Here is a 21770-nt window from a genome sequence, read left to right on the forward strand (position 1 = left end):
TTACATCCCGGAGGGGCGGTGCTTTGAGGGTGCTGCATGCTCCGTCCGCTCGGGATGTTTGGTTTATTTTCTGTAATCAGACACAAAAGAGTGTTGAAGTGTGACAAGCGCGTCTCGGCTGTATTCGCAGCATTTAAACTTGACAGAGTTCAAACTCGACGCACATAGAAGAGGTACAGTAAAACCCTTAACTTATGGCTAGAGTTTGTATTCAGGTCCACTTAAATGACTGGTGCGTTATTTGTAAAAGTACAGAAGTATGCTACGTAGAAGTAGTAATAAGTTATAGCTGTCAGGTTATTGTAGTGGAGTAAAAAGTACAATCTAATGTCTCTTGCATGTAGTGAAGCAGAAGTATAAAGTTGCATGCAGTACAATTATAATACAAAAGTAAAGTAAGTGAATAAATGTACTTAGTTACTTTCCACCACTAGTGCCACAAACAGACTCCCAAACTCATTTTTCTACCTGGTGGAGCTTCTTTTTTTTTTTCAGGTGGAGCTTTTTTATTTTAATCCCTATTATAGCCTACTTTATTCTGTCAGCCATCTGTTCTTAACTTGCAAGCATCATTAAACAAACCTGCGTGTGATATTTAGGAGAGAAACAAATGTATCTTGTGGACCTGATGGGACAGATGGGAGTAAGGATGCTTCACAGGAACCCGCTGCAGGCTGCCTGGCTTTGTTGTCTGTTGGCTGTTCAGGTGCACAGCTGTCCAGATACCTGCGGCAAGTGTTCAGGCCCAGAAAATGACCAGTGTGAGGAATGCAGAGCAGGATGGACACTTCATAATAACGCCTGTGTAGGTACTGTATACATAGCCTATCATCACATACATGTATGGCATAAATCATGCACACTAGTGTTCTAAATGTATTTATGTTTTGATCTGTTTTAGACGTTGATGAGTGTGGCACGGAGCTGGGTATCTGTCCTACAAACAGCTACTGCTTCAATACAGATGGTTCCTTTGAGTGCAGAGGTCAGTGGTTTAGAATTGGAGTAAAAACACAACATCAAGGCTTTTTTCTAAAGAAGTAGAAATTAAATTACAATGTCAGACGTGTCCTCAAGTTGTTTTGCTCAACCAGCAGTCCAAAATATAAAGATATTCAATTTAAAGTGATATAAAAGAGAAAGAAGCAGCAAATTCTTAACTTTTGGGAAGCTGGAACCAGTGAAAGATTGGCGTATTTGACTAATAAATGGCTTGAACAATTAATTAATCTGTTTTTAAAAATTGTTGTATTTTCCTTTCTATTGAACTTCTCATTGACTGACTAATTGTTTCAGCACTAATCCAGGCGAACATAGCCCCAAAACTGAAAAAAGCTGGTAAAAAGTTATCAGACAAAATAAAAATATATAACAAATAAATTATATTGTTAGTTAGATAATTATAATGGAATGTAAACTGAAAACACAAAGCTGTATGTCTTTCTTTTTTATCTCCAATCAGCAGGTAAAAAAAAAGCAAAAAGATTAAACTAGAATATTTTATTTTTTCAACTCTTGAGTTTTTCGTATTTTTATTATTATTATTATATTTTTGGGTTGTCCGCCATCTCATTCTCATAAACGTGATAGCTCAGGGACGCCTGGAGGGAATTTCTTCAAATTTGGCACAAACATCCACTTGGACTCAATGATGAACTGATTAGATTCTGCAAAAACGCTTTTCTGGCCATTTTCAACACCATAACTCAGGAAAAGAAGGGGATACATTTGGCTGTAAACTGCAACTTGATTGGTTGGCAGTGGCATACAACCACAAGGTGCTAACTCTAGTTTGGTCTTGACACACATTTGATTAATTATCAATGCCCTGTTTTCCACGCACAACATTTCCAATATTCCTCACAATGTTTTGTTTTTCTAATATTTATATGATAACAAGATGGGTGTGTCCATGTATGTACAGTGCAGGGTGTGTGTGTGTGTGTGTGTGTGTGTGTGTGTGTGTGTGTGTGTGTGTGTGTGTTCTAGCTACATAGCAGAGGCTTACTTTCTTCATAAAACGACACCCATTATAGATTTGACATTATGAAACAGGAGACATTAAATCACACAAAATGTCAAGCATAACACAATAAAATCCAAAACGTACTCCATTGTGTCCCCTGATGACCACTGTCAGTAACTACAGTTGTATACTTGTTCCCTTTTAATAGCTGCACTGGAGAGCCTAAATATTAAATAACGCTAAGGCACATTTCACTCATATACATTGTTTTGTAAATAAAGAAATTAAATGGCCACTCTTTCCTCAGACTGTGACCCGGCCTGTGTGGGCTGTATGGGTAGCGGACCAGCACGCTGCAGGAAATGTGCCTCTGGGTACACACTGACAGGGTCCAAGTGTTTGGGTAATTGCTTAAAAAGAGACTATGTTTTAAGTATTATTTCATCAGCATGCATTCATTATGTGCTCCTGGGGAGCTGCAGTGATCTACAAGTCTCTGACGAGATGATATCTTTGTTTTTCTTAGATATAGATGAATGTAGTGACAGGGTACTTGCCTGTCATGGTCTGGATGAGATCTGTACCAACACAGAAGGCTCCTTCCGCTGCGACTGTGCTGAAGGATTCATTCATAGGGACGGCGTCTGTGTGAAGAAGCAGCAGCCTGGTGAGTCTCATCATACACACAATCATGTGAACACCTTACCACACTGCAACCTCTCACATGTTTATCTCCCTTTGCAGGTGTTCAGGAAAAAGGTCTATTTGAGGATATTCAGGATGACGAGGTGGAGGTGCTGCAGCAGATGATCTTCGGGGTGGTGCTTTGTGCTCTGGCCACGCTGGCTGCTAAGGGGGATTTGGTTTACACATCTGTATTCATGGGAGCAGTGGCAGCCATGGCAGGGTACTGGCTTTCTGACAGGGGAGACCGTTTGTTAGACAGCTTCTTAAAGGGACGTTAAAGCTCAAAAAGACTTTAAAGGAGAAATCCGGCGCAAAATGAACCTAGGGGTTAATAACACATGATTACAGAGTCGACCGTTCTCTGGGATATGTTTTCATGCTAACTGAATGTGACCAGTTTTAGCCCAAACCGCTAATTAGCTTATAACGCTAGTCGTCGGGGCAGAGGGTAAAGTAAAAAGAAATCGCTATTTCTATACCACTAGCAAGGCTCAAAATAGCACCACACTTCCACGGTAGCATAATGACGGTCCCTACATGTAAACCTAAGCATTGAGAACTTTGTAAGTGTACAGACAGTTTATTAAAAAGATAGTTTATAAAGACAATACCGTTCACGTATACATCTTGGGAAAGCAGTCACGACCAGTCGAACGACGGACGCCGTGCTTGAGCTATGTTACTGGTTGCACGGTGTTCAAGTCTTGTTAGTGGTATAGAAATAGCGATTTCTTTTTACTTTCCTCGTGCCTCGACGACTAGCGTTATAAGCTAATTAGCGGTTTGGGCTAAAACTGGTCACATTCGATTAGCATGAAAACATATCCCAGAGAACGGTCGACTCGGTAATCATGCGTATTAACCCCTAGGTTCATTTTGCGCCGGATTTCTCCTTTAACATTTCATGTGCCACTGCTCAGCAAGGCCTGAAACAATCCCTGTCCAGATGGACAATGTCACACTTTTCTATCTGTAAGATCATTTATGGCAACATTTTAACAACCACTGAGCCACCATGAAAATAATATAAAACCAAGTTAAGTGTACAGAGAGTAAATCTACCCACCATAGAAAAAGAACATCCCTTCTTTCATATTTGAAGCCTTTTACTGAAATTCAGGTTTTAGATGCAGATACCCAGAAGAAGTGACAAATCAGGTGACCGCTTCTTCTGTTGTCTGACTGACTATGGAAAATATTTTTTTAATTTTCACCGGCTAGGATTGATCATGATTCTTCGTCACTACACAGTTTTTAGATATCATCCTGTAATATCACAGAGATGGGCAACATGAGTGTGGAAGTTTATTCTTGACCTTGTAAATAGTAGTATGACAATTCAATTCAAGGTCCACTTACCAGCTTTGTCTGTAGCCTTTCAGCTGTATTTTACTGTCTTCATCAATGAATGGTGTTTGCTTTGTTATCGTCACAAACTCCAGTAACTGATGAGGACCGCAAGATGCAGTTGAAGACTTTTAAATGACTGTCCAGCTGTACCACTTTTCTGTAATGAGCTGGAAATTGCTTTTTATTGTTTTCAAGCAGCTACCTTGTTCTGGCATTTGGAGCCACCAACAAACAATGGTGTCAATTGTAGCTTGAATAAAGAAGAATTTACAGCTTGCTTGAATTTGTTTGCAGAAACCATGTACTGTATTAGATTTGCTTCTTATACTGTAACAATGGCACTTCATTTGTAACATGTACATTATACTATATAGTAATATTTCTAATGCCCCTTTCCTCCATGTGCACACTGTAAACCCATATTTAGTTGTATTTAAACTTTTTAGTGGTCATTACTTATTCTTTCATGTTTTGTTAAAAAACAAAATTATTACTAAATCACATCTGTAATGATCAGCTTCAGCATGCAGTACACAGATCTTATTAAGCAGAGATAACTAAGGATCTTAAGCTTCTGTATGGGAGGGGCGGGGTCATTTGAACTGTTCTGTGCTGAAGCGATGCAAAGGCTCAGGGGAAAAAAATATGTTAAGGGTTAGGGTTAGTTTCTGTCCTAGTTAAAGTGTGTTTTTATAATGTTCTGTTAATGTTGGGTGAGCATTTATGTTTATATCTGGGTTTTAGTTTTGTATGGTTGATTTAGGATTCATGTTAGCTACATTTATTGTTGTACCATGACCGAGACCCGGGTAGGGACTGATGGGGTCTGGGCAGTTAAAACCTGTTCAGTGTTTACTACAGAGTTTGGAAATCAGTAACTGTGTCTCTAGAGAGAATTGTTCTACACAGCACAGGGCATTGGAAAGCTTCAGTGTTTTATATGCAATCATTTTTTTCTGTTTCTATGGACTGAGTACATTGAATACATCACAAAGTAAAAAAACATATTTATATAAACAAAGTATGTCTCTAGTATTGATAAGTAGCCTAATGTTTCTTTGTATTTTTAACTTAACAAGCTTATTTTAGACAGCGTGACTCCAGAAACAAACGATTTATAGTAATGACTACTAATGTAAACTATTTTTAAACTGATTTGTCTACTGCATCAACTTACCGCTCTATGTTAATACAACTTAACCTGTTAAGTTTCACCTTGTGTAAAAACTAAGACGGTTTAAGGCAACGGGTTTCTACTCAAATTAACTTCCTAAAAAGTAAACTAATTCGGGATAACAGTGCACATGTTGTCTTAAGTATATAAAACACTGAAATAAAAGTTCTGTGTCAACATGCTGTATACCCAGGATTCCTCTTTTTTTTATCATTTTGCAGGACGCTGCTGTTGTTGCCATCTGTTGAGTAATATATAATTATTGAATATTAAAACCCAGGACTTTTGATATTGTAACGATGGTGGTAGAAATAGTTATTAGAGTAAGTTTACTGAATTTTGCTATTCTAACCACATAGTATTACAGTATTCCTACCATTTGGTTTTTGCAGTAATAATTACAGGACTAGATTATTCTAATAATGTATATTAAAATTTAAACTGATATGAAATTAGTGCACAATTCTACTTACTAGTGTGCTTGTTTACAACTTTACAAACGTTTCACACCATGCATTCAAGTTGCATACTTGTATTTGTACTAGAAAATAATTAACTAATATGATTTAACTGATTTTAAGTTTACTTTGAGTAGAAATTTGCAAACAGAGACAGAAAGAAAGTCACCTTTATTTGATGGATATAAACAAGCTGGCCAACACTCAATAGTAATATTCTGATACAGCACATACAATAGAGCAAACTGGGGCACTGTGGACAGCCTCCTATGTTTAAAAAACAGAAAACATCACAGAGTATCCATGCTTCATTCAAAACTTCAACTGACTCAATGTCGCTTTTTTTTCCTCTAGGGACTTCCTCTGATAGTTTTTTTAAATAGATATTTCTCGTTTGCATTCATAACACGCATAGACACACATACGCACACCCATTAAAGCGCACACACACACACACACACACACACACACACACACACACACACACACACACACACACACACACACACACATCTCTCTTTTATGAATAGATTTACACAAGCATGCTGCACTCTCACAAAACTGCACAGGCTGTCTACTAGGGGTACACAGTAAGTGAGACATACATCACTCTCAAACACGACATCACACCGTCACAATGCATGATGCAGATGCAAGTAATGAAGAGGAATGATGCTTCATGGGAGATTAGCTCACGTTCACACAAGTAATCATTCAGCATGCTGGACACTCACATTGAACTTGTTCCTAGGTCTTTACTGTACAGCTCAAAACATTTACTTATACAAATAGTACAGTCTCAAACTGGCATATTCAATAAGCTGAAACAATAGAAAAAAATAAAGCTAACTTAAATACAAAAATGAAGAATAAAAAAGTAAACAATATTTGTTCTGTCAAAACAAAAATGTTTCTGGTATTGGTCACAGTGATTTGTTTAATCCAAAGTTTTCAGCAACATACAGCAAAAGAAAAACAACCCGTATACAACAATAAAGTGAAAATGTATGTTAGGCTTTTCAGACCCTTTTCTCAAAGGCCTTTGAGAATTATTGGTGAACCTACAGACCCTTCAACTCAAGCCTCTCTAGACAGCTGCTTCTATTCACAGATGCAGACTTGACTTCTTCACAACCAGGATTAGTCTTTCGTCTAAGCCCAGGAAACCAGCCCCAGCTTCTAAGCCTTTGTGTCTCCTAAACCTTATTTTTTGACACAACAGTTAAGAAATCGCTCTGCATAGAGAACAGGAGATTATCCTTATATCATCGCTTTCAGTTGGCACATTATGTAAAAATCAGCATGCATGGGCACAATTGAAATGTTTCATGTTTTCTACCATGTATATCATATATGGTATTTCATGGTAGGAGAACCCCCTACTTCAAGTATTCAGTAGATAAGGACCTGAAAATTGAGGATTCGTACTCCGCCCCCCTGATGGTGAAGTGAGAGGATTTTTGCTCCTCTGTCTGTTTGCATTGTCTTCCCTTTTTTATTCTAAAATCCAAATCAGGACCTTTCTCGTAACATTTGTAAACACAAACACAAAAGCTTCACACAATCTGTTGGTTCTTGGTCAGTGACAGGAGCTGTAGAGGTTCATATGTGAAGCGGACACATAAAAGGCGATGCATGGATCACCTTGGTTTGTGGAGAGATGGGTAGATGGAAATTTATATACAACGATCAACAATTGGCCATATAAGGGAGACACACAAGCACCATGAGGGGAGGGAGAGGAAGTAGGGGATTGTAACAGTCTAATTCAATTGTCCACTATACTGCACCAGTGTGTTGGTTTTTCTACTTGATCAGCTGTCACAGTCACGTATGTTACCACATCTGTTTACAAACGACAACGACGACAAACACGCGAAAGAAATGCATCCCGACAGAGTCACTTAAACCTCCACTTGGATGTTAAACGTGATAGTCCTCACTCACAAGTGCAAGTTTCTGACTGCTGAGTGCAGCAGACATAATCTCATTGCTACTTAGGTGAGCTGCAAAATTCAGTCTTTTTTGTTCGAAGTTGTAACCACAAGCCAAGTGGTGTTCAACTAAATGTTTTCACATTGAAGAAAGGAATGTAATAATGTCATCTTTTCTAGACTTCTAGATAGATTTGGATACACTTCTCTATTTCCCATAAATTGCTAAAGCTCTTTCAGACAGGGAATGTTACTTTCTGCTGAGGGGTTTTCTCACAATGTACAAATCAGAGGAAAATCACACCACTCAACACTCTAAATAAGACATCTCTCTGACCTCCAGCCAGTTAGAAAAATAACCATGAAGAAAAAAATCATTTATTATCTTGTCAGTTTTAAACGATTTTCTGACCACGTATAGACACACTATAGATTTCTCTCTATATGTATAATATAATATATGCATATCTATAATATATGTGTACAGTTTTTACGAGGCACAAGCCACCTTGTTGAGAAGGAGAAAACAAGTCACTATGATTGAGGAGGTCACACAGACTACTGCTGGAAGAGGAGAATTACAAGGGAGAGGGGAGCAGGAGCATACTGTAGGTCAGAGACTGGGGTTTCAATGGTACAAATAGACCTGCAGGGAAAACATCTATTGAACATCCTCCACTTCATAGTCTATAATGTATTTATAGTAGCAGTATTCATAGAGGTGTTGAAGTGATCGTTGATCACAAAGCCCCCAAGGTCAAATCGTATGTACAAAGCAGTCTTTTACAGTTTGTTTTTGAAGCCCATTGTGGGATCAAGCTCTTTGACTGTAAAAGGACTAAAAGATGCTCTTGACCAGGTCTTTCTGACACCATTTAGTTTGAGCACCAGCAGAAGCACCATTAGTAAAAATTCCTGCAACACGGAGGAGGTGCATAGGTGCATAGTCTCAGAAACTCAAAATAATCTGACTGATTAATAGTTTCTGACCGCTCTCTTGGCCACTCTGATTGGATGGTTAATTACACTTTGACGGATAAATCTGAGTGAGGATGGGTAAATAAAAATGCATTCACTCTGAATTGACATCTGCATAGATTGATTTTTTTTTGACTACTTCTGATTAAAATGAGGTAACATGAAGAGAAACATCGATGGCACCCACAGCCTTGGGGCTAAAACAAGCGCAAGAGCTGGAGGGCCCTGCTCGTGTAGCCAAGGAAACCCCTGAGGCTGCAGGCAAGGCTAAAGGCGTACTATCAGTCAGCTCTAAGCTCTTCCTTTTACCAACAAGAAATGACAACAACAAAAAAAACACTCAAATCTGGTGTGTGGAAAAAGCAAGTCTAGCAACACTACATCACTTTTAGAAATGCTGAGCATAAGCCTCTCTAGAAATAGATGGTTTTTGGGACATGTATAAAGGTAAAAAAGAGGTTCATGTGTGCCACAAAGGATAAAATAGCTCATCAACACGATCAGATGATTAAAACTACAGAAGAGTCATGGGTCATGATAGCCAGGTAGAGGGGTCAGATGTCACCAGGTTGGTCAGTAGGGCAGTGAGGATCAAGAAACCATGACAGAGTCAAGTGGGGGGGGGGGGAGCCAACCACAGCCAGAGGAGTCAGTCAGGCAGATGAGACATACAGCAAGACAACCATGATCTTGAATCAATTACAGAAACAAGGATGAGGAACAAATACTGGGCTGGCAGACTGTCGGGAGATCTCTGCTGGGAGGATCAAGAGGGCATTGTTGGTCTGAAGAGGTGCAGTGTTGAGCTGGTGACAGACAGGTGAAGTGACCTGTGTGAGAGCTCTGATGCAGGGCTGCCTTGTTGATCGCATGCCCTGTCCAATCAAGAATCTGATACATCTGTCTCTCCATCGGCATCAACATCTGTCCCTTTCCTTCCAATTCAGTCCCGTATCTGTGATCCTGTCGGAGGAAGTAGATGATGCAGAAAATGAAGAACATCGTTGCCATTTGGAAATTTGTTTTTAATAACTGAAAACATTCATTTAGTGTGTTATTATACATTATGTGTGCTAAGATGAAATGTTTGAAATCACCTGCTCAGCTGTCAGTCTCCCCGCATGACCTGGACACCTGAGTGCCCCCTCCTTTCCCCCGGAAAATAAACAAAAGGTCCCATTGCTGAGTGTTGACTGAGTGGAGGTAATATATGTTTGTCCGGGTACTGTAGTGTTTCAACATCATGGCATGGCTGTGCTCCTCCTGTAGTGACTGAATCATCTGAATTTGAGAGATAACAAAATACAAAAACCCAGACGTCACACAGCCGTTTCTTTTGTTATGAAATATAGCAGACACTGCAGGCAGAGAGAAAACTGAGAATCATAAAGTGGAAAAGTCTTAAACATATCTCACCCCTCAAAACAATATTAGAGCTTTGGTTGTCACAGCAAAGATTATGCCCAAATGCCCTCGTCGTCATCCTGTTAATGGCAGTGTTACAAGCCAACAGCAGTGATATGCATGGAGGAAAGAAAGTAGACAGAAACTGGAGTAACTGCTGATCAAAAGACATCACTGGAACAGCAGGCAGTGTGATAGAAAAATAAGCGTTACACGTTTACACGTAAAAGAAAGCATCAGAGAATGTATTAATGTGATAAGTAGTTGCAGTACTGCTTTTGTCAATGATTTCCCAGGGTTATACTTTTATCGGTGAATTGGTGGGATTTAAAAAAATGACCTAAAAATGATCTAACCTGGTCCTGGGCAGGGCGGTGACCAGCATGTGGGGGTCCTCGGGCCGGCCCTCCACGATGGTGGGGCGATGGGTGACGTGGATGCTGGCCATGGTGCGGGTGCTGTGGGTGCTGAGGGTGTTGAGGGTGTTGAGGGTGTTGAGGGTGTTGAGGGTGCTGGGGATGTGGATGTTGGGGGTGGGGTCCTTGTTGGGGAGCGCCGTGTGGGTGTTGAGGTTGAGGGTGTTGCGGAGGGGGATGTGCGTGTGGGTGCTGTGGAGGATGCTGCGGGTGCTGTTGGTGAGGGTGTTGGGGCTGTGGGGGCCGTGGGTGCTGTTGGTGCTGGGGAGGTGGTTGGGGGTGCTGAGCGTGCTGCTGGGGGTGCTGTGGGTGAGGAGGGTGAGGGTACTGGGGTTGTGGCTGCTGTGGGTGTGGGTGCTGTTGGGGGGCCTGTGGGTGCTGTGGGTGCTGCGGATGCATGGCGTGTGGATATGGAGTCTGCTGGGCATGGGGGGCATGGGGAGCGTGGGGGTACTGCGGTTGGGGCTGGGGCTGGGGCTGGGGCTGAGGTTGAGGCTGAGCATGCGGAGGCTGAGGCTGGGGGTGGTGAGGACCGTGTGGATGATATTGCTCATCTTCGTAGTTGTCGGCTATCAGCTTCATTCTGCTTTGTGTCTGTAGAAAGAGGAAACTGGTTAGTACATGATGATTTGCAGCTGTTAAAAAGAACATCAATCCCTCAAAATGAACATCAAATGAGTTTATGACGGGACAAAGCACACATTTTCAGTATATGTTGGTTGACGTTTAAACAGTAACACCTTACGATGTAATCCGATCCAGTGCAACAACCATCCAACCAACACTGAGGCTTATACTTTTTTTTTCCTCAGACTTCAGCTGTGATTTCATCTCTGTAGCCACTTTTAAGGTAATTGTGATTTTGTTTAGAAAATACACAATTTAAGGAAAAGTTCAACACTTTGGGAAATAAGCTCATTCACTGTTGATACCACTCTTACATCTGTACACTAAATACGAAGGTACAGTCAGCAGCCGATAAACTCGTATGTAGTAGGGCATTTGCGGGATAGGGCTCCACAATTGTATAATAATCTTTCATTGGGAATCAGACAAGCTACCTCAGTATTCTCTTTTTAAAACTCTTTTAAAAACTCTTTGGTAACACTTTGTATAACACCCATGTCTATAATGCATTATAAATATACTTATATATTATAGGGCACCTTACGGAGACACAAGGAGACCATTTTGTCACTGCCTGAATTTCTAGTGTATAACTCTAGAAATATAGAGTGGAGACTTTGATTTCGAGTGGAACTTAAGTTAAAGACTTAAGACTTGACCTGACATGACTTGAGGCTTGAAAGCAAAAACATTTAAGACTCAAATTTGGACCTGGTACACCTTGAATATTACATTTTTAGGCCTCTGCACTGAATGGATTTGACCTCAGCTATGCACATGAACACTGCTTTGATAGGAAACTATCAAAGTTCAAAATAAGTGTCATGTTAATGGCCAGAAAAGAGAGTCAAATGACTTGGCAATTTGCAAATGAGACCATGTAACTTGACGTGGACCTGTGTGGAATGAGTTAGACTTGACTTGCCCGTAAAACAGCTTTGACTCATACAGCAGAATGAGACACATTTGGGGAAAAACTGAACTAGCAAAGTTAAACTACATTTTTCTTTTTGATTAACGTTGCCTTGGCAACCAGCTACAGTGCAGACAGAATTTTTCTTGACATTGTGCTGCAGTACTAACGTGTTGTTTGAGCTGGTGCATCAGTTTGTCCCGCTCCCTCTTGAGGGCCAGCACCTCCTCCTGGGTCTTCTTTTTATTGGAGGCCGACAGTTCCAGCAGTGCAATATTAGCATCTTTCTCACTGATGGCTGCCAGCAGAGCTTGTTGCCTGAAGAAGAAAAACCTTATCGCATCAGCATTTATATTCTATAAAATAGGAAGAACATTAACGAAATGGTATATAGTTAAGCCATCCCATTACTAAAACACTTCAATTTAAAGTAACTTTCAGTTTGTGGTGATTCTAGTGGCTGCTATGGACAAAAGCGGTAGTGTTTGTACCACACCTGCTGTCATAAAGATCTTTTCTTTACAATGCTGTATTACTCACTGTATTACTGAGTTAGCGTTACCGGGAGGTCATATAGTTGCGATGAATGTTTTGCTCAGACAGAAAATCATTTATTTACATTAAGAGAATACGTTACAGATGCATCGTTGCATTATAAGTGTTGCATACAGTAACTTGGTCTCCTTTGGATGGATCGTGAGCTAAACCAGGTATCACTGTCACTGTGTCAGGAGCCAAAGCATTAAGAGATTGTTGTAGCAATAAACATAATAATAACTTTATATAGCGCATTTCATGAAACCCAAGGACGCTTCACACAATTACAGGGGGACTAAAAAAAAATAGTAGGCCAACACAAACACGGACTGAAAAGAAATAAAACCAGGCGCTAAATGGAAGGGGGGCATAATTTACTGTAGGCTACTGACTACAACCACGTTGCACATTGTAAAGTTATTTTATGAATGAAATAGATATAGTACATACCTGAGGGCCAATTCTGGGTCGGTTTTGAACCATTTACAATCCTGTAATTGTCTCCACTTGTTAAAAATCCGACCAAGGTTGACAGGTTTTATGTTACTTTCCCTTTTAGCTTTTAGTTGTTCTTTGTTTAATTTCCTTTTTTTCTGTGATGGCCCTGCCCCAGTATTAGCCATAACTACAACAGATAACTTCTAAAATAAAATTTAAATACAATTAGGTCTATATAAAGATATATCCTGCTACCCTTTACCTGGCTGGTTTACACAGGCTTTTTCGGTGTTACGCCGAAATCTGTGACCCATCAGAATGTGTGACTGTAGAGCCGGTTTGCCCGCCGTAAATCTTTTTGTGACTTTGCAGGAAAAATCGGACCCGGGCAGAGGCACTAATAAAAACTATATAAAAATATCATTCTTTTCACTGTAAGTCCCCTTGATGTTACAGGTCATTTATGATCATCAGATGAAAAATTACACAGTTGCAGAAACATTTAAAAGTAACATGTAGTTACTTTAACTACATCAATGTCAAATGCTGTTTAAGTGCAAGTAAAACTATGTATGGCCAGGGCTGATGTGACTTTAAATTGGTATAAAATTAGTCATGAACTGCATGCCCTATTTCTCCCCTCAAATAAATTTAGAACATTCTTTGGTTGATAGTTTAGAGAGAATTTTCCAAACAATAAATTAATCCATGCCATAATCAGAAACACACCAAGATAAGTGAAATGATGGGCTGTTTTTGTGAGGCTGACATCAATTGTCAGGATGGCACTAACTTCATCTCCAGTATCTCTTCCAGCTGTTTCCTGCGCTCCTGTCTCATGTTGGTGAGGTGGCCGTCCCTCTCCTGCAGCGACTGCTGTGTGGAGGAGAGACGCTGCTTGGTGGAATCCAGCTCCTGCCTCGTCCTTTCCAGTGTGTTCATCAGCTCTTCCAACTGCATTATATGTGAACACACACCAAATGTATAAATAAGACACACAGACATACAAAATGTAGACATGTAATGTTTCATTAATAAATACTCTCAGCCAAACCGAATGTAGTCCAACATAAATCCCACCTTCATGAAGGTTAAAATAAACTGGCAACTAAGTGTATTTCTCAAGAGTAAATTTGCACCTTTACGTGGTGGCCACTGTCCATGGAGCTGTCTTTACGAGGGTCTTGTCCTAAGCCCTTCTTGTCCCCTTGTGGTCCCAATTTGATATTTGGACCCTTCTTAGTCAGGTCTTTGCCTCCTTGTCTGTAAAAAACATAACAATTTAAGAGCATTTCCATGCCAATCATTTTTCTGAATTCCATTCCGTAGTTGCTGTACCATTTATCTATTGGGGTAATAGTGTTAGGAAGTAATTAGATGTGTGAGTATGGTACAATATATTCCCATATATCACAACAAAAAACATGAAACACAAACAAGGAGAACAAGTACAGCGTCTTGTTTCAAAATGGTACCAATCATAAGATCACCAGGAAAGCAACAAAACATGAGCACAACAGATGAATTGATAGCTTCATGTTACGTAACATGACACTGCTGAAATGACTCACAGGTTTAAGTACCAGAGTTAGGATGGATATAGGTAGAGATGGGTGCGCAATGGGGGAGAGGGGCATAACTTACCTGGGAGCTAGACTGCAGATGGGGAGAGGAAGAGATAGAAGAGAAGGGGGTGACAGGACAAGTGAAGGAGACATTGGAAGCAGCAGACGAGAGCACACAAAGGAAAAAGTAAAACAAAAAAGAGACATTAGAACCAGAACATAAAGAAACAACCACACAAAACAAAATAATACAGAAGACTCAGAAGAGATCACAGTGTGTTCATTGTCAAACAACATGGGAGATTATAGAGGCGCCTGTGACAGCCGCTGTTCTGCAGCCTGACACAGCTAATGCAGGATGCACCTTCTCTGAAAACATGGAACCATGTGCATCTGCTGCCAAGCCTGGGAGTGGCAGACATGCAGTCAAACAGGCAAAAGTCAGCAGGGCAAAAGGGAGGAAGACAGGTCTGACTGCCGAGCAAAAGGAGAGGAAAGCCAAAAGTGGTTTGACCGAGAGAAGGAGAATTAGTTATGGATGCAGGGTTTTTCAGACAGAAGAGACCCAACTGGACTGAAAACACTTCAAGATGGAGGGTTCAGTCCTGACCCTACCTACTACAGCACCTCACTCACAGAGCGCGTGTAGACCTGGAGCACAGCAGCCCTTTTCATGCAGGCCACTAAGTTGATCATTTCCCTTTAGTATCTGGTAGAGCAAGCTAGGCAGGGCGTGGTGGGGCAGGAAGGTGGGCACCGTAAAGACCACTAGAAGAGAGAGGGGCTGTCAGGTGATGTTACTGGGATGATTAGAAGGTGAAAGTTACAGAGGGTGGGTGAGGGTGATGTAGGGTGAGGTGGGCAGATGGGTGGATGGAATGAGCAGGGGAAGCGTGCTCATGGCAGGAGGAAGCCACAGCTTTAAGGACAGAAACTTTCAACAAACAGCCAACACCACAAAAAGTCACACAAAAGTGTATATGTGTGTGTCTGTAACTGTGTTAGTGTGCATAGGTGCTCTAAGATATTTCAACAAAGGACACTGAGTGACAAAAAGTACAATACAGTCAACTAAAATGGATGAAAAAAGCGTGAGCAGTTGGGAAAATCACACCAAGAAAACTGCTTAATGCAGTATATAGTGTAGTATTTACAATATTACTTAGTAATAAATATATATATACAGGTGCAAATGTTGGGCAAATTTTAAAGTGTAACTAAAATTTGGTTGCTAGTTTGTTGAATCCTTGGTGCGATTGGTTTTATTGTGTGACTTTACCATGCATCATTACAGAAACAGGCCACAACAGGAACCCCAGCATGAAGTTACGTCTACTGTTCAGGAAATCAAAGGAACACCACAGAATATATGAGCATCTGCACATATATTGTAAAAATTATGACCTGAAGTTTTGTACTTGTGAGCTGGCTGAGCATATCACTGAGCACACACATGCTGCAGAAATAAAAGCAAACCAGGAATCCAGGGATCTTTGTATCATGTGTACGGGTGCAGCAATATCACCACAGACTAAAAACAGAGCCTGCCACTCTGATACAAAGATATGTGACTCCTTCAGACAGCAGGCAGGCCCAGGCACACAGGTGAAACCAGATGCAGTTGCAGCAGTTGCAGTCGGAGACTTTAACCACGCAGCCGAGCTGAAGTGCCAGGGCAGAGCACTCACTTTCCCAGGAAATCCCACACCATGCCCCCTATCTGCTGGGGGGCAGCGGACACAGAAGGGAGCGGGTCAGGGGGGGCTCTGCCACCGGGACGAGGGGTGGGGCGAGGGGCAGAAGGAGGGGGGCTGGTATCAAGGGGGCACAACATGAAAGAAGTTGCGTGGGAGATGGAGAAGAGATTTTAAAAACAGAATCGGATTGGAGAAAGGGGAAAAAAAATGAGGTTCGAGACCGAAGTTGAAAATGATCAATGGCAAAGGGTGAAGAAAGGAATAGGTGGGCATGAAACAGAAGATAGAAAGAGGAAAGGGACAGAAAAAAAGTGGGTAAAGATGGCAAAAAAGGACAAGAACACTTAATTAATTAAACACCACTAACAAATAAGAATGACACAGAAACGAAAGGGCCCCTTTATAATTAGCTGGGAAGGAACAATAGAACTGGTTTTAAGTGGTGGGTCTGGGACTCTTTAAGTGGCAGGGCAAGGGCGAAGGGCTGTCATTGGCAGACAGTGCTCATGTGTCTTTCTCACGCAGTCCATCCAGTCTTTGTCTCATCAGTTTAAATTCATTCCAGTTGAATGCCGTTGGTCTCCTCCATTATCGAACCAAAGCTGCGGAGACTCTGAACCACATACTGCACTGAGAGGTGAGCCAAGAGCTAATGAGGCCACCAGCTTTATTTATGTGGTCCATTAACTGAAATCAGTTTGACCTCTTCCATTAAGGGGGTGACTGAGTGGCACTTGTGTTCTAATATCACATCTAACATAGGGTCACAACTTTAACACAGCCCTCTAGGTGTATCGCAACATGTAGCTGCAACTATTGTCCATCGAAAGGTGTATTTCTGAGTGTATTACACAAAACCAAGACTGGATCCAGTGCAAGACAGTGTGTTGACACAAAGTCATGATGTCACACTTGTACATAACAATGGAAAAATTACAGCACGTGTATACAAAGAAACATGGAAGTTCACTTAAAAATGGAGAACATAGAACAGGGCACTTTAAAGTTGACAAAGGACTATTTACTACTTGAACTTTTGTCAGGGGCTCATAGCCTCAATGGACAAACAGTAACATAATGTATTGTTTAGGATAGTAACATTAAAAGGTGGTTCACCCAAATTACAAAATAACATATTTTGTCAGCTCACAAACAGGCAGAAATCTCAGAGACCAAATTTAAAACCTTCTGTCTGGCAACTGGACACAGTAGGAGTAAGTGAAAGAGTTTACATTGATAAACCAGCTCTTAAAAAACGTCCCATTTTTGACGACATCTACTGTAGTTTTTCTTTCTATCATATCTGGATATATGACTATAGAAAAAAGAGGATATATAAATATACAATGGAAATGTTTCTGTTTTTTCTTCTCATGTGTGGGTTTCTCTCTTTGCTGTATCTTGTTTTGTTATATATTGTATGTTTGTATGTATCTCTTGGTCCAGAGCTGAGAGTGGTGGGTTTTGGAATGTTTTCTTTTTTACTCACAGCAGTTTGAATTAACTTATTGTGAGTAGCTTTAGACAAAATTGTCTGCCAAATTAACGTAATGTAATAATGCAACAATTTTGCCAAAATAGCAAACACATATATTCATTATTTCTATGTAATAATAGTACTAGACAATATATACTGTATGATGAAAGGGAGTAATCACATCAGGGTAAACCAAAGGTTAAGATGTCTTTGAATACTTTAACTAACTTGTCAAGACAATCAGATTAAATTACCTTTCCAACTCAGCGATCTTCTTGTCCTTGTCATTCTTTTCAGTTTCCACTTCTCGCAGGATGTCCAGGAGTCTCTCCACCTCCGTCTGAGCCTTGTTGGCCTCGTCCTTGTAGTAGCTCACCTCCTTCTCCAGCAGCTTCACTCGGTCCACGTACTCCGGGTTCCCTCTGGGGCCGGACTGCAGCTCCACCTCATGGGCCTTCTGAATCCACATGCCAGGGAAAGACACAAACAAACAAACAAACATGCACACACCCGAAGATACACTCCATTAACATTATAACATCAACACAACCATGCACTACAGCACAGAATGTTTTACTGCCCATGGAAGAGAGATACACACAGTACATTGCAGTCCATCAATGTCTTATATTAACCACTCCCCTTGCTCTCTCTCTCTCTCTCTCTCTCTCTCTCTCTCTCTCTCTCTCTCTCTCTCTCTCTCTCTCTCTCTTTCTGAATAAATAAAGCAGAGTAAAATGTGGACAAGCCAAGGGCATCATTATTGGTGCTGGCTCATTAGCTTCAACAGAGCTATTATTTAGCTCCATTTAACAGCCCTCTGAGACTCCCAGTCACTTGGCACACTTGGTGAGTATGCCGAATACAGGACTGTGTATGTGTGTGATTGTGCAGCAATCAAACAAATCAGTGGCAGTGAAATGCTAAATCATGATCCTGCCTCTTTGCTTATCTGTCACAAACTAATCAGAGCTTTACTGCTTGGTCAATATGGACTAATCTCGCCATTGTTGCAACAGTTTGTAACTCTCCATTAAGTACATTACAGTGGTACACATCACCCTCTAGACAATATGCAGCCACACAACACAGGTCGCAAAAGTGCAAGAGTTGTACAGAGCCAGAGAGCATCCACCAAAACACTGCAGTGATCTCAGACCAGGGCTGATACCTCAGCTAACCGCACCACACTGAGACGAAAGAAAAGCGTGGCAACACTGACAGTGACAACATGCAACAAAGGTCGACCATGTCATGCAAACCCAACGAAGCTGCACAGTCTTTGTGATTGTCAGTCAACAGAATGGCGAAACAGAAGCAACAGGGACCAAGGAAATCTGTCGGCTAAAGTAAGTTTCATATTTTAAGCATGAGGAGCGATGTTAGGATTTAACTTGCGGGAGATTTTTCTCAATGATTCAAATTGTATTTGTATTAGTTATTTTAGATCCACGCAACAATGTGGAATTATATCAAAAATACGTCATTGGACAGATACATTTGACTCCATTCAGCCTGTGGGTTTAAATGTGGATTTTGACGTGAGCATTATGCTAAAGATGGGGTTTAAATGATGCGTTTGAGGGTTGTAGGAACTCCACTGCATAATGGCTTTTGTATTTTCGTTATTTTATTTTCCTGATTTCTTTCTGTACTGATTTATCCTCTCTTTCTGTGATATATTGTATTTATTCATAAAAGTATCATGGAAAATAAATTACCTCAGGATAATTAAAGCTTATCCTGTTTTGCACCTGTGATTTCATTAAGCTCCACAAAAAGCATCAGTGATACAAGTGAGAAAAATGAGAAAAAAAATCAAATGTCGCTATCAGCTTTCAAAATCTATAACAGTGCGTCCTTCGAACTATTTAAAGCTTGAATTAGACGTTTACTGCGATCCGAAAAAACACAGAATTTGATTCTGTTAATGACAAACAAAATTGTACTAATGCAAATAATTTCTCTGTCATCTTCAAACTTAATTCAGTAACAAGAGGAAAAGATGGAAAAGGTTTGGCTTCATAGTTCATTCCAGGGTTGTAGCTGTCAAAAGATATGAGAAACTGGAAGTCAACCCCAGGACATGTCCTTTGACTTTCATTACATACTGTACAGTATCTGAGTAGCCTTTGTGAAATGATTGATGCTTGATATGGATTTGGGCCTTTAGAACTAAAATTGTGAGCTGCATTTCCCATGTGTACTTGCATGACAAAACACAGGTGTTAGCTCTGGGAGATCAAACATCTAATGAAGGTCTATTGATGGAAGACTTAGCCTCATCTTTAAATTCTTGTATTGGAAGTAAGTGTGCAGAGCCTTTTTTCTCTAATGTGCAAGGGTTAGGATAAGGGAAAATCATGTTGTAGTTTAAGTAATCACAGATAAACCAACTGCAGAGCCACAATTACAAAGAGAACAGAATAAAAAGATATACTGTCTAATTCCAACTGACCAAATAAAGTGAACTTTAAATACTGTATATGTAGCACCAGTTTCACCACGTTTCACAAACAGTTGCAGAATGAGTACGTTACACAGGGCTCTGAGTGCAGTATAAAAATCATTATATTAGTACAGTGCGATGATCAACATGCATCTGGGTGGCTTGGTGGGTGAAATCAGAACCTGTGCTGGGGGCTGGCATGATCACCATCTAGCATGTTTCAAATAAGTTATCAGTGGTCCTCATGCTTTCAATATGTGCCTCAGAAAGCTCAAGAGAGGGACTTACAGGATTGTTCATGTGACTGAATAGCTGCTCAGCTTGCTACATTGCAAACGGAGGGGTTGAGGAAGGGAGTGGGGCAGGAGAGTAAGTGTTAGGATTTAGTTAAATAGACAGAGGAGAGAACAGCAGCATCACATGTTACAATACATGTTTGACAGAGCAGTAACATAGTCTGAGTACAGCACATGTTGTTACATGTTAAGGGCAACACATAACGGACAAATGTAGAGGAACAGACACGGGGATAGTCTGGGGGTTATGGAGTAGAAGGAGGCAGAGGAGGGTATTTAATGGACTGTCTGCCCCCTGCAGCACCCTAACAAAGCAGTGCAGTGCAGCCTGTTACAGGAGAGAAAGCATCATGGTAGCCATTATCCTAATTCACTGTGTTTTATATAAGGCAGGTTCACGTTTTGGGTTCAGTCCGGATTACAGTGATATTTACAGATAAGGAATTAGCTTAATGAAGGACTACGGGTTTTCACAGTTTTTCACCTTGTTATATATATATACATAATGGCAAAAAGTGTGTTCTGTTGAGTAATTTGAGATTAGTCATTCTGAATTATCCTCCATGAAAATAACACACAATGCAAGAGTTGCAAAATATATCAAAAAACACCAAACTCTTTCTCTCTCTAAGAATAAAAGGAATAGTTCACAATTTGTGAAGTCTATAACTACTTAATAGTCTCCATCCAAGTGTGCGCTGGACTCGCAGTGAGCCAATTATTTTCTTCACAGTGGACACACAAGCTTTGGTTTTTATCTATAGTTCAGTGCAATTACAATGAGGGACATCTGTACAGTCTTCATTCTGGGCAGACAAGCTCTCCACAGTTCAGCCAGAGTTGAAACATTTATCATGAAAAATGTAAGTGTATTGGTGACTAAAATAGGCCATTTCTATCCTGGACCTCTTTCTTATTTCATAACAACAATAAAGTATATATTTGTTTATGTTTGAAACACATGATAATAATTTCCTAATGCTTTCAGTTGAGTGGTTTTCTTAACTATTTTATTTATGTAGTCTTTCTTTCTGCAGCCAATGAGAATAGTTATAGGGTATGTAATTGCAAAATAATTTTGATTAGATGTATGCGGGACTGTTCCTTGTATGAGTGCATTGAGTCTTCTTTGTGTTATGTTCATGTTCCCTCACCAAATCAAATGGGAAAATGAAATCAAAAATAAATGTGAGACAAAGTAAATTATTGACCTTAGAAACAGTAGTTAACAAAACAAACTAACCACAATGGCCTATTGCACGATATTCCTAAGGAGGTGGAGATCAGTTGTCATGGAATTGTACTTTTAGATGTCGTTTTCGATGTAGATCATGGGATACAATCAAAAGCTCCAGAACAGCTACTGCATGCTACTACACTACAGCTATAAATTAGTATGAACAT

At 40.4% G+C, this 21770-nt stretch overlaps 2 protein-coding genes across 14 annotated transcripts in view; one reads left to right on the forward strand and one right to left on the reverse strand.

Annotated features, from left to right (window-relative positions):
• Positions 1-72: 72 nt before the first annotated feature.
• LOC116041606 (protein disulfide isomerase Creld1) lies at positions 73-21501 on the forward strand. 6 transcript variants are annotated; one of them, XR_004897581.1, is made up of 8 exons: positions 138-809; positions 902-985; positions 2274-2369; positions 2493-2633; positions 2711-2943; positions 3546-3829; positions 4527-4532; positions 21490-21501. XR_004897581.1 is itself a non-coding variant. In XM_031287584.2 (7 exons), the coding sequence occupies exons 2-6, from the start codon at positions 611-613 to the stop codon at positions 2929-2931; spliced, it is 741 nt and encodes a 246-aa protein (XP_031143444.2). In that variant the 5' UTR covers positions 73-173; positions 600-610; the 3' UTR covers positions 2932-2943; positions 3546-5356. The 6 variants fall into 6 exon arrangements, 4 of the variants coding, with proteins under 4 accessions (XP_031143444.2, XP_035857924.1, XP_035857923.1 ...); XR_004897582.1 differs by lacking the exon at positions 21490-21501 and adding an exon at positions 21165-21175; XM_031287584.2 differs by lacking the exon at positions 21490-21501 and having other exon boundaries at positions 73-173; positions 600-809; positions 3546-5356.
• The window catches only part of erc2 (ELKS/RAB6-interacting/CAST family member 2), a 35735-nt gene continuing 23609 nt past the window's right edge, over positions 9645-21770 (reverse strand). For 2 of the 8 annotated variants that reach the window (XM_036002026.1, XM_036002024.1), the window contains 10 exons: positions 20359-20394; positions 17876-18078; positions 16136-16258; positions 14527-14538; positions 14022-14145; positions 13676-13836; positions 12078-12225; positions 10308-10961; positions 9964-10031; positions 9645-9828 (listed from right to left, as the gene is read on the reverse strand). In XM_036002026.1, coding sequence (XP_035857919.1) covers positions 10005-10031; positions 10308-10961; positions 12078-12225; positions 13676-13836; positions 14022-14145; positions 14527-14538; positions 16136-16258; positions 17876-18078; positions 20359-20394 — 1488 coding nt within the window. In that variant the 3' untranslated portion in view covers positions 9645-9828; positions 9964-10004. The remainder of the gene's footprint in view (positions 9829-9963; positions 10032-10307; positions 10962-12077; positions 12226-13675; positions 13837-14021; positions 14146-14526; positions 14539-16135; positions 16259-17875; positions 18079-20358; positions 20395-21770) is intronic. The other 6 variants (XM_036002027.1, XM_031287481.2, XM_036002025.1 and 3 more) reach the window with 6 other exon arrangements.

The sequence above is a fragment of the Sander lucioperca genome, chromosome 6, assembly GCF_008315115.2.
Source record: "Sander lucioperca isolate FBNREF2018 chromosome 6, SLUC_FBN_1.2, whole genome shotgun sequence".
NCBI lineage: Eukaryota > Metazoa > Chordata > Actinopteri > Perciformes > Percidae > Sander > Sander lucioperca.

What these genes read in the sequence shown, in the direction of transcription:
- LOC116041606 (XM_031287584.2), top strand. Translation starts at nt 611, where the DNA reads ATGTATCTTGTGGACCTGATGGGACAGATGGGAGTAAGGATGCTTCAC. An exon ending in TCATAATAACGCCTGTGTAG is followed by an intron (nt 810 to 901) that starts GTACTGTATACA and finishes GATCTGTTTTAG; the next exon opens with ACGTTGATGAGTGTGGCACG. An exon ending in TGTGAAGAAGCAGCAGCCTG is followed by an intron (nt 2,634 to 2,710) that starts GTGAGTCTCATC and finishes CTCCCTTTGCAG; the next exon opens with GTGTTCAGGAAAAAGGTCTA.